Source organism: Cheilinus undulatus, linkage group 16, assembly GCF_018320785.1.
Source record: "Cheilinus undulatus linkage group 16, ASM1832078v1, whole genome shotgun sequence".
In the NCBI taxonomy this organism is placed as follows: Eukaryota; Metazoa; Chordata; class Actinopteri; order Labriformes; family Labridae; genus Cheilinus; species Cheilinus undulatus.
The window spans coordinates 37,785,160-37,798,255 of record NC_054880.1 but is presented as its reverse complement, the minus strand read 5'-3'; the positions used below and the strand labels follow the sequence as shown (position 1 = coordinate 37,798,255).

Below are 13,096 nucleotides of genomic sequence, written 5' to 3'. Positions count from 1 at the left end.
TCTTCTACTGTGAAGCCATGCTGTTGTGATGGATGTGGTATGTGGTTTAGCATAGTCTTGCTGAAATAGTCAAGGCCTTCCCTGAATGAGATGTTGTCTGGATGGGATCATAAGTTGCTGTAAAACCTCTATGTACCTTTCAGCATTGATGTTGCCTTTCCAGATGTGTAAGCTGCGCCCTAGGCACTAATGCAACCCCAAACCATCAGAGATGCAGACTTTTGACCTGTGCACTGATAACAAGCTGGATGGTCCCTCTCCTCTTTGGTCCGCAGGACACCATGTCCATGATTTCCTAAAAGAATCTCTAATTTTGATTTAACTGACCACAGAACAGTTTTCCATTTTAAATGAGTTTTGGCCCTGAAGGCAGCAGTGTTTCTGGATCATGTTCATGGCTTCTTCTTAGCATGATCCAGCTTTAACTTGCATTTGTGGACTGTACGGAGAACTGTGTTAACAGACAACGATTTCTGGGAGGGTTCCTGAGCCCATGTGGTGATTTCCAGTGCAGAATCATGCCTGGTTTTAATGCGAGCCCGTGTGGACCGGAAAATCACCAGCATCCAATATGGACCGTCAACCTTGCGCCTTGCTCAAGGAGATTTCTCCAGATTCTTTGAATCTTTTGAATATATTCTGGACTGTAGATGGTGGGATTAAAAGTCTTCACAATTTTACTTTGAGGAACATTTTTCTAAAAATGGTTCAAGAATTATTTCAAAGCAGTTTTCACAGATTGGTGAACCCATCTTTACTTCTGAGAGACTCTGCTTCTCTGAAATGCTTCTTTTATACCCAGCTTTTTTCCACAAGATTGTAAAATATCTTATTTTCAACATCTGATATGTTGTTTGTGTTCTATCATGGTTAAAATATGGGTTTATGAGATTTGAAAACCATTGCATTCTGTTTTTATTTGCAATTTACACAGCGACCCAGCTGTCCTAGAACTGGTTTGTAAAATCCCATTTATTTTCTCCATTGTGAATTCGATAGTGTCATTACTTTCCAAGGGAGACTTATAATGGGTTGTCTGAGGTCAAAACAAAACAGCCTGGTTCAAAACTCATTTTGGTAGTTGTTAATCCATGTCTTTATGGGTACATGCTGTACAGGGGCGATCATTTTAAAAACTCATTCATTTTGGTTAAAATTAGGATATTAAGTTCTACATAATTATGACTACAAGCTGGCGTGATGTCAGGAGGCGTGCCTCAGCTTCACCTCTCTGTCTGTTTCTAGGTTGTTCTCAAATTAGTTTGACACAATGTTTTCAGGATGACAGCTGCTGCTAATGGACTCAAAAGGCCCTGCTGTGAGAGAATAGTGTGTACATTTCAAGATGACAAAAACATCCCATTTTAATTGTTGTTTGGGAACATGTCTGTATACCCAGCATGGCCACTGCTGTCCTCCTTCCTGTTGTGGACTCTAATATTGAGGTCATAGACACCTCAGGTAATCAGGTCTGTTTATCCTTCCCATTTAAATTTACACCCTAGATATGAGTAATGGTGTGTCCTCTGTAACGGCACACTGAGACACTGGAGACGCTGCTCTTAATCATCAGTCTCAGGTCCAAACCCCCAGGCAGTTGTCCGCTTCCTCAGTCCCTCTCGTCACTCTGTGTGTCAACGTGCAAACACTGATTATCTCCCTGACAGTCCATGGAGCATCCAGGGCAGCAGGTGATTAATGTAGTTAACATGAAGACTCTGTGTACTCAGCACAGTGTGGGGTTAGAAAACATGGACATAAGAGTGTTTATAGAAAGCTGATATAGAAGTAAACACAATTTCTTTGATTTACCATAAAGCTAGTGAAAAACACATGTTGATTCCCCAACTTTTCAGGGGTTTTGTTTAGGTTTTTTCCCTGTGTTTAACTTCAAATAGTTAAACTTTTTAAAATTCTATAGATTCTTCTCATACAGAGTGAAATAATTCAAGATTTTTTGTTTTAATCTTGATTATCACGGCTTATAGCTCACATTAATCAAAAATCCACTGGGAAGATGAGAGACACCAGACTCAACAATCCAGACGAGCTGAAGGCTGCTATCAAAGCGACCTGAGCTTTATAACACCACAGCAGACCTACGGACTGACTGGCTCCATGACACGTCGCATCGATGCAGTAATTTATGAAAAAGAAGCTCCAACCAAGAACTGAGTGCATCAGTGACAAAAAAAATACAGAGATTCAACATCTCTGTGTTATAAATCCTTTGTTGACTGATGTTTTGTAATAGAATAATTTTATTGATATAGCAGATTTTTGATTTAAATGAGCTATAAGCCATAGTGATCAACATTTAAGAAGAAAAAATAAAGGTCGTGAAATATTTCACTGTATTAGACGAAAGTAGAATATAAGGAAGCTGGACTTCTTAAATTTATTCAAAGGTAAAATATAAACTTTTCCATTTTAGCTAAGCTAAACTAAGCTAAATTCAGCTTAGCCAAACCAAACCAGACCAAGCCAAGTACAGCCCAGCTAAACCAAGCCAGGCCAAGTCTGGCCAGGCCAGTTTAGGTTAAGCTAAGACAGGCTAAAATAAACTAAAATAAGCTAAGCTAAGCTAAACCAAACCAAACTAAATCAGACTAAACCAAAATAAATCAATCCATGCTAAACTAAGCTTAGCTAAGAAAGCTTAACTAAGCTAAGCTAAGCTATGTTAAGAGAAAATAACCAAACTAAGCCAAGCCAAGCCAGTTTAAGCTAAGGTAAGCTTAGCCAAGCCAAGCTATGCTTCACCAAACTATGTTATTTGAAGAAAGCTAAGCTAAGCAAAGCTAAGCAAAACTAAACTAAACTAAGATAAGCTAAGCTAAGTTAAGCTGAGCTAAACCAAACCAAATCAAACTAAGCTAAACTAAACTTAGCTAAAATAAGCCCAGCCAAGCCAAGCCAAGCCAATCCAATTTAAGCAAGCTAATGCAGGCTAGGATAAACTAAACTAAGCAAAGCTAAGCTAAGTTAAGCTCAGCTAAGCTAAACCAAATCAAACTAAATCAGACTAAACCCAAACAAATTAAACTAAGCTAAACTAAGCTTAGCTAAGGTGAGCAAAGCAAAGCAAAGCTAAACTAAGATAAGCTGAGCTAAGCTAAAAGAAAATAACCAAACCAATCCAAGCCATGCCAGTTTAAGCAAAGCTAAGCTCGGCCAAGCCAAGCAAAGCTTAGACAGTCAGGTTAAACTAAACTAAACTGAGCTAATCTATGCTTACCTGAACAAAGCTAAATTAAGCTACATTAGGTTAAGCTAGACAACAACAAACTTAACTCAACTTAACAACGCTAAACAAAGCTAATCTAAACTAAGCTAATTTAAACTAAGCTGAGCTAAACAAAGCTAACTTAACTGAACTACATAAAAAAATTAAACTAAACTAAACTAAGCACAACTAAACTCCCAAACTCTAAAATAAAGACACATTTTTGGAGATTTAGAACTTCAGTTTATTCACACATCAAATGAATAAGTTGTGAATAAACTGTGCAGTGTCTCTGGTTCAATATGATTAAACTTAACTTAAATGCTTTATCGATCCTCTAGCTTAGAGCAGCTTGTGCATAAAAGTCAAATGAACAGATCATGACCAGATTAAATGAAGTTTTAAAATACATCACAGCACATTTTTCAATTAATCTAAATATCTCAAAGGCCATTTTGCAAAAAATAATTCTTCAGATGTGGTAAGAAGAGAATAAAAACACTGCAGAAAGGCCGGCTGTTTTCTTTGTAAAGAATAATGATTTGGAACAGAAACAGAATTTAAATACGTCAATATTTTATCAATATGATAATATTAACAATAAATAATTACAAACATTTAGAGCAAAGAGAACGTTATATTCTATTGCAGAAAAAATCTGCTCAGATATTTAATTAAGCAACTTTTTAAATACATCTTAATAAAAGGAAGTCTTAGCCTTCAAAGGTTACTGACATTATGGTACAGTTCAGACCTTAGTCATTCACTGATTGGTCCAGCCATTGTAGCTATTATTTACTGAAACACACACAAACACAGAGAAAGCACACAGAAGCATGATTGCTCATCTCACTCTGTGTCTGCACACATCTCTCCTCTCTACTGCTCGTATTTTAACAGATATATGAGCTGCAGAGGGAAGAAATATCATGGAGTTTTGACCATTAGTCCAGCACTACTGTTTTCATCCCTCTTGTCTCACACCTGAAATCAAGCAAATCGTAACCCCAAGAATGATGACATGTTGGAAGAATCACATCTCTAATGGCTAACAATACACTCTGCTATGGAGGAAATGAATGCTATTTTTACTGTTGAGCTCTGTTCAACACTCCGCTCTGCTTTGCAAACAGCTCTGTGAGTGACATATTTATTGCATGACATAAGCAATCAATCAAATTTGTTGCCAACCCTTCTGATAATATTTCTTTGTGACTTTATCAACCCGTTGCTGCAGCCCTGGGATCAAATTTAAAAATCTAAAACTCAAGTTTGTCTGTTTGTTTGAGCTCACAGAACCCAGCGCTGACTTCAACATAATAAAACCTGAGTCCAGCATGTAGAGGCTCAGTGAATGTGGTGTGGACTCTGTGGAGGAGAGTCATGGTCTCAGAGATGTTGTAGAAGGACAGAGCACCTGCGTCGTAATCCAGGTACACTCCGACTTTAGAAGACCGAGGCCCCGACACGTATGTTTTAATATTATTGAACCAAAAGTTATAGCTGTTGTTGTAACAATCTAAAGCCCATGACTTTTCATTGTTTCCAAATCTGCATTCATTGGATCGCCCTCCTCTCATGATGCTCCTGTATGCAACTGTCACACAAACTCCCTCACCTTTCCACTCCACCTCCCAGTAACAGCGCCCCCTCAGGGTCTCTTCACTCAGGACCTGACACCACCCGGTGAATCTGTCTGGGTGACCACAATAAGACTGCTGTTTACTCATCACTGTTGCTTTTCTGTTCCCATTGGACAACAGCAGAAAGGTGTTAGCTGTGTTTGGATCTATTGTGATGTCACATGCATGCTGTAAGAACTCTGCTCTGGTTTTGGGCTCTGGCTGCGACAGTGAAGCATCCACCTCAGTCACTGACTGTGAGACCTTTGTCCATTTCTCACTCAGAATGTCTCGTAGTCTATCTCCGACTTCTTTCACAGCAGCTGCCACGTCTTCAAAGTAGCTCACAGGACGGATGTTTATGCTGTATGAGTCTGTAGATTCGCCGAGTCGTGACAGTGATGGGTAGTCGTGCAGAAAGTGGTTGTGATCCTTTGTGAGAAAGAGCTTCTCCAGCTCAGTGTCCTTCCTCTTCAGCTCTGCGATCTCCTCCTCCAGCTTCTGCTCCAGCTCTTTGACTCTCCTCACTTCCGTGTCCTGCTGGGATCTGACCTCCTGCTTCACTTCAGTGCGTCTTCTCTCCATGAGAAGCATCAGCTCATTGGAAATCTTATCACTGTCATCCAATGCTTTATCAGCAGAGCGATTGATAGCTTCCACTTCCTCTTGAAGCAACTTTGCATCTTTTTCTCTGTCCTGGATTCTCTGCTGGATCTTTCGTCGACTCACCTTGAGCTCTTTCTGCCTCTCGGCCCTTTCTGCTGCAGCTGAGACCGTGTCGTGGCCTTTGTGGTCGTCCATTAAACAGTGACCACAGATGGACCGCTGATCAGTGCGACAGAACATCTTCATCACCTCGTTGTGATGAAGGCAGACGTACTCATGGAGCTTCCTGGACGGCTCCACCAGCTCGTGTTTGGAAAAGGCAGGAGAGTCATAGTGAGGCTGAAGATGTTCCTCACAAAAGGAGATGACACAGAACAGACAGGACTTGCAGGCTTTCAGTTTTCTCCCGGTGCAGACATCACAGGCCACATCTTCAGGTCCAGCAAAGCAGTGATCAGCAAGGACATCTTGAAATCCAGTCTTCTTCACTCCCTCCACTATAACCGCTAACATGGTGTTTTTCACCAGGACGGGCCTGGGCGTGAAGAGCTGCATACACTGAGGACACCTGTAGATTCCCCTCTCATCCTCGGTGTCCCAGTGGGTTTTGATGCAGCTCATGCAGTAGTTGTGTCCACAGGGAACAGTCACTGGATCCCTCAGTAGATCCAAACAGATTGAACAACAGACAGTTTCCCGTTCTAGCTGGAATCCTTTCTGCATCATTTCACTTACAATGATGGTCCAATAAATCCTCTTTCTTTGGGTGAAACCGTCTCTGAAGGAAGAGAATGGTCTGCTCTTGTTGACTGGCTGCGGTGACTGAAGATGCTCAAGGTTTCCTGTAATAATGCTCACACCCATCGTCATTCCCAGAGAAGTTTAAGTAGGAGGAGAGAGAAATACTTTAATCGGGTGGAGTGCATTGTTAAAGACAGTGGGAAGGATTTTCAGGTTTTACAACATTTGACTCAGAGCAGTTTCTCTGAAAGACAGGGGGTGTGCCAATAACAACAAGCTGTTGGACTTGAAGACCAACTCTGCAGCTTTAAGTCATTTAGTCAGAATTGAAATTTTATTTATTTAGCATTTATTTGACATGGACACACAGTAACATTGATGCTGTGATATTTAATCACACACAGGCCCCAGATGCACTGCTTTAAGTGTTTATAGCAAAGTGCTAATTTTCAACACCTGTCCATGGGAGGCTTTTAAAGATTAGAGTTGTAAAAAAAAAGAGAAAAATTAGGAAATAACAGAGATACCTAAAACACAGTACAATAGCAAATACATCAGAGTTAAAATATCCAAGACAGATGAAATACCAGTCCAATAATAATAATAATAATAATAATAATAATAATAATAATAATTGATAAAAACTGTATAAGAGATGGTTCCTTCAGATAAACATGTACAAGCATGTGTTTTATATGTGGGAACAGTGTTGCTCCTTCAGCCATGATTTAATACCGTTGTTAAAACCTTTAAAAATACGTTGCATTTTCAGCTCGGTTGGTAGATTATTCCAGAGTTCTGCTGCTGTGACAGAGAAGGCTGATTGTCCAAAGGATGTTTTGCTCATTGGAATTCGGCAGTTACCATTTACAGAAGCCCGCGTGTTTGCTCGGTTAGAGCCCTGATATCTGCTAACAAATTCACCAAACATAGATGGAACTAGATCATGTGAACATTTAAAAAACATTTTAAAAAACATAAAATAAATAAACAGTATGCTGAAGGATTTTCTTGTTAATTTGAAATAAGTCAGGATCAGTGGCAGCATTATTAAAGAAAACTAATATTAGAAAGATTGCTGGCCTTCGATACTGTTCCTATTGCACTCTATACTGTAAACCCTGATAGTATATTCAGACTAGGACCAAACTGATATCAATTTTTGGGGGCAGATCCTGATAATAGGGAATATATAATTGCGATAACATATATCGGCCATAGACCTGAAATTCAAATTACTCAAAAAACTCAAAACTCAAAAAATTCCTTGAGGCAAATCCTCTGCCTCGAGGGATTGCTTAAATCAGTCATGTATCCATACATCACCATGGTGTAAGCCTGGACATGAGTCTACTTTGGTGAAGTAGTCCCACACCTTCTTTTGCCATCTACAAATAAAGTGTTTGTCTTGTGTTTTCATGAATCTAGCTTGTACACTTCCTGGCTACTTCAATAGTCTAAACTATTACTTTTAAAATGTGGACAGAAGTGAGGACAACACAAAATTTCAGTGGTTTCGACTTTTGTTCAGCTTTATTGATGATTTTTAAACTATAAGGTAAATCTGAGGTTTTATAAGTGTGGCCAAGCGCTGTTTTGATGATTAATTAAGGATAGAAACCAACAACACCACCTGGGGACTTACACCCCAGGAAATAATTAACATTAAACCCTGACCTCTACATTGAAGGGACACGGATAAGGACTGAGGCAAGAGATGTGGTTCAAAGAAATATAATGAGCTTTTATTTGAATACATCAAATAGAAAAAAAGGCACTAAAGAGGAGGACTACAGCTGCAAAAGGAAAAAAAATAGTTAAATAAGTAAAACTCTACTAGCAAAGTGGATTAAAATAATTCTTTATTAGAATAATTTAAAAATGCCTAGTATAAAGTATTAAAATGTTAGAGGTAAATCTGCAGTTACTGCCCTAACTGAAAATAAAGCAATAAATCAAAAGTGGAGCTGATGCCACTAGCTGAGAGGCAGACTACACTAGGAGTTATAAGGCAAAGAATTACACATTTCCTTTAATTGTAAGAAGTCTGCAGCTTTGTAATATTGTGCAAACTGTCCTGCACTATAAAACAGAACGGTAGAAGGTTGTTTGCAAATATGAGTTGCATTAACAAAAAAAAAAACAAAAACAAAAAACAAAAAACAAAAAACAAAAAACAAAACAAAACAAAACAAAACAAAAAAAAAAACAAAGATCCCAAAAATCAGAAATATCTATTTTAGCTCTATTTTCCTGAGTTGGTTGAACACATTTTTACTTTTAAGTAAACAGTACTCATTCATTTAAGTTTTTTTTTTGTCATTTACTAAAATGATTTGATAGTCATCCCCTAATCTGCAGAGTTTTCCCAGAATGTGAATACGAGACTTCTCTATTATATAAGATTAAGAAATGTGGTGTAGTTGTGGTAAAACTGCTGCTACATCCGAGCTAATTGCCACACATTAGTGACAGCCATTGCTATCGTCTGTTTTTACAATTTTTCAAGACATTTTTACCCCTTTGATTTGGATTTCACCCCCTTTTCTACCCATTTGCCACTTTTAACCCATTTTTGCCATTATAAACCTCTTTCAACACTTTTATTGCCAATTTTAACTGCATTTCAATCATAGTTAAGCTGTTTTTTCCACTTTAAACCCATTTTTACAGCTCAAACCCTTTCTCCCACTTCACCTGTTTCTGCCACTTTTGACACATTTTTGCAGTTTTTAACTCATTTCCACCCACATTTCTGCCCATTTTTGCCTCTTTTAACCAATCTTTGCCCCTTCTAATCAGATTACACCATCTTTTCTGCCCTTTTTTGCCACTATTTACTGATTTCTGCCACTCTCTACCTGTTGCCACCTCTTTTAACACATTTTTGTCACTATAAACCCCTTTTCACCACTTTTATTGCCAATTGTTACCGCATTTCACTATCAGTTATGACAACTTTTGCCAACCCATTTTGGCATAACCCTTTTCACCATTCTTTTCTGCCCATTTTTTGCCCCTTTTGACCAATTTTCGCTCCTTTGAATGGATTTTCATCTACTTTTTCTGTAACCTTGCACAGCAGATGGACACGGCCATTTCCTTGTTTTTCACTGGCGAATCCATCTTGTTAAGCTCCCGTCTGAAACATTTAGGCCCGGTTAGAAAGTGACAGGACCAATCAGTGTCGAGGGGCAGTCCTTTCAGGCGCGGTGGAGTGGTGACGTAAGCAAACAGCAACAAGAGGCCGGTGCAGTCAAGGAGGAAGAGATTAGCGTGGATGCTGCAATAGCGTAAGTTTTACCAGAACTTGATGACATTTCTCAGTTAAGAGAAAAACAAAGAACAGCAGTGAGTTGTTTTCTTTTCAAAAACGACAAAAGTCAAGTACTGACATATCTACAGTCACCATGTTTCGTGTTATTCCTCGGAAGCTGTGCATGCGCAGCTCAATAGCGGCTACGTCACATGTTTTGTTGCTCTGATTGGCCCGTAGAGATGTGACAGACAGAACGTTCATCCAATCACACTCTGAGTTTTTTTTCAAAGCCTCTGCCTTTTCCAAAATGTTTTCTATTGAAGCTTTCCTAGATGGATGTGTGAAACAAATCCATCTGGTGTGTCAGGTTACTTTTTCTGCTCATTCACCCACTTTAAACCCATCCTGCCACTCTCTGCCTTTTGTTGCCACTATAAACCCATTGTGCCTCCCTTAGAGAAGTAAATAAAATGAAATCCTGTTGTCTGTCAGCCTGAAAAGCTGCATTAAAGAGAAACAAATACTCAACGTTTAGAGCATAACCACACTGCATTGATGGACAACTGAAGTCTGAAGTTGGAAACCTCAATTCATACATGGGTGTATATGACTTGGGGACTATATATTAAAACAATTCTTTAGATTGAAGTCATAACACAATCACATTTATTTACATACACTTCAAAATGTGTGTTTTGGCCAGCTGGACCCTGGCACAGTATTGCCCTGGACCAAGATGAGAGTGTTACCTCAGTTTCAGGCGTTTTTGCTGAAGGGGGTCCAGATGGATACTGTATGCTGGTCCCTCTCTCCTCACTATGAGACTTTAAAAGACACAAAAAGTGAAATATTCAGTGGGTGAATAAAGTGGTTCAATGTCTATTTCTTATCTGAATAGCCTTCTATATGCAGTCTGAACATAATGCAACAGTGTATTATTTTATCATCTGAATCAGGGAACAAAGCAAACAAACTAAGGGTGTGAAAGCACCATGAAGTGCTATACAAATACAAAAAGGCCAGAGATGCTATTTAGCCATACAGAGGCAAGAGAATACTTTATGAGACATTGGAAAATGGGACTTTGGTCATAAATGATAAGACATTAAAGAATAATTAGATCAAGCTTAAAGTAATACCTTCAAATACTGCACCGGGAAAAAGTATTAGCCACACCCAGGTCTGGTTACTGCCAGTTGAACTACCTGTTGAACCCAGAAATCCCTTAAATAGAACCTGTCTGACAAAATGAAGCCAGCTCAAACAACAACACATCTCCTCACAGATGAGAAACAAGGACAATGACATCTATCAGTCTTGAAAAGGTTAAAAAGACATTTCTGAGCCTTTGAGACTCCAGTGAACCACAATGAGAGCCACTGTCCACAAATAGAGAAAACTTGGAACAATGTTGAACCTTCCCAGGAGTGACACCTTGCCAGAATGACTCCAAGAGTGCATCAATGATTCATCCAGGTGGTCAAAAAAGAACCCAGAACATCTAAAGACCTGCAGGCCTCACTTGACTCAGTTAAGGTCAGTGTTCATGATTCAACACTAAGAGACTTTTTGAAGGTGTGTGTCCCGTTACATCTGGAGTAAAACTAGCACAGCACTTCATCAAAAGAACATATCAACAGTCAAACATGGTGGTGGCAGTGTAATGGTCTGCAGCTTTGTTGCTTCAGGACCTGGACCACTTGCTGTAATTGATGGACCCATGAATTCTGCTCTATCAGAAAATCCTGAAGGAGAATGTCCAGCCATCAGTTCATGACCTCAAGGTCAAGCACACGTGGGTTATGGAGCAGGACAGTGATCCCAAAAAAACTCAGCAGGTCCACCTCTGAAAGGCCTAAAAAAACAAAATGAAGGTTTTGGAGTGGCTTAGTCAAAGTCTGGACTTAAATCTGACTGAGCTGCTGTCAACTGGCATGCATTTGTAGAATGAACAGCAGAGCTGAATTTGTGGTTTGTGCCCTTGAAAATTTTGCCACATATTTTTTCTAATTTACTTACTTTTTGTGCTAAGATTACCTTTCCACAGCATTAACTTGACTAAAGCCTCACTCGGACTATGCAATTTTTTTGGTCGTTCATGACGGCACCATGCCAGACTATGCAACAAAACTCTTGTCCTATCTTGGCCGCCACAGTGGCCACGCTACAAGAGTGATCCGGACCACTCATCATACGCTGACGTCACTATTGTCTCTGTGACTGAGAGTTCACAGGTCGTCTGGGGGCGGGTCAAAGAGTGTCAATCACTCTACAACAGGAGTGCTCTATATGATAGTAGAGGTCTTTTGCTCATAAAAGAAGAAAACAAGAAACAATTATGAATTGGATTATAGATAAATATTATGGATGTATCAAGAGGAGGACATGGACTGTCTGACTCTCCTTTAGATAAAACTTAAGGTTATATGTAAGATAACGTAAATAAAACTAATTAAAATTCATCATCCATTTTCCATACTGCTTATCCCATTGGCAGTGCTAATTTGGCAGCTATTTTAATAGTAGTTTTAGTTTTAGTCTTTAAATGAAATGCATTTTAGTTTTAGTCCAATTTTAGTCATTTCTATCCTTTTTAGTTTTAGTCGAGTTTTAGTCGATGAAAACTCAAAACATTTTAGTCTAGTTTTAGTCCATAAAAGTCCTCACATTTTAGTCTTTACTTTTTACATTTATTTTATTGCTTAAATCTGGTACCAAATCACAGTAGTGTGTTCTCTGCACTCTGCCAAACCTGGGGTCCCTGCTTTCTACAGCTGAGAGGCATTAGAGCTAAAGATCTATTCCATTTTGACAGATTTACCCACAGTGGAAAAATATCACAGATTTTAAATGTCCGATGAAAACTAAATTACATTTTAGTCTAGTTTTAGTCATCTTGATGAAAACTAAACGTAGTTTTTGTCACTTTTAGTCATCACAGATCTATTTTTGTTAGTTTTAGTCAAGTTCTTGTCATGGAAAAAAAGGCTGTTGACGAACATTTTTAGTCATAGTTTTAGTTGACGAAGTTAACACTGCCCGTTTGGGGTCGTGGGGGGCTGGAGTCTATCCCAGCTGTCATTGCACGAGAGGCAGGGTACACCCTGGACTGGTAGCCAGTCAATTGCAGGGCTGACATATAGAGACAGACAACTGCACACTCACATTCACACCTATGTCCCATTTTAGAGTCACCGATTAACCTAATGAGCATGTTTTCGGTGGTGGGAGGAAGTACCCGGACAGAACCCACGCATGCACGGGCAGAACATGCAACCTCTAGGGCTAACCCCTGTGCCAGTGTGCTGCCCATCAATTAAAATGTACACATTAAGAATAAGTAAGGACTCTTGCAAATGATGATGCAGAGATAAAGAGCAAATACTCTTCTGTTGGTAGGCGTCAGGAATCCCGTGGTTAACGTCAGGTCAGAGTGTTAAATTAGACGACGACGTAAGAACATTTCTGACATGCTAGTCTTGTTGAGACGTGGTTGTGGGGTGTCCTGTTCATTATATCACACTACAAGATCATTTCCGACACTCAAAATCAGGCCTGAGTTTTCATGATGGCTGCAATGTTGCAGTCTGGCTGAATTTGTGTTGAAACCCTGATTCCTATTAACACTTTAAACAAATAAAC

At 39.3% G+C, this 13,096-nt stretch overlaps 1 protein-coding gene across 1 annotated transcript; it reads right to left on the bottom strand.

Moving 5' to 3' along the window:
* Positions 1 to 4,485: 4,485 nt before the first annotated feature.
* Positions 4,486 to 6,180, bottom strand: LOC121524211 (tripartite motif-containing protein 16-like). Its single transcript, XM_041809486.1, has one exon. The coding sequence runs from the start codon at positions 6,178 to 6,180 to the stop codon at positions 4,486 to 4,488; it is 1,695 nt and encodes a 564-aa protein (XP_041665420.1).
* Between the last annotated feature and the right edge of the window lie 6,916 nt (positions 6,181 to 13,096).

Excerpts from the sequence above, each read along its gene's own strand:
- LOC121524211 (XM_041809486.1), bottom strand. The coding sequence starts at position 6,180 with ATGATGCAGAAAGGATTCCAGCTAGAACGGGAAACTGTCTGTTGTTCA.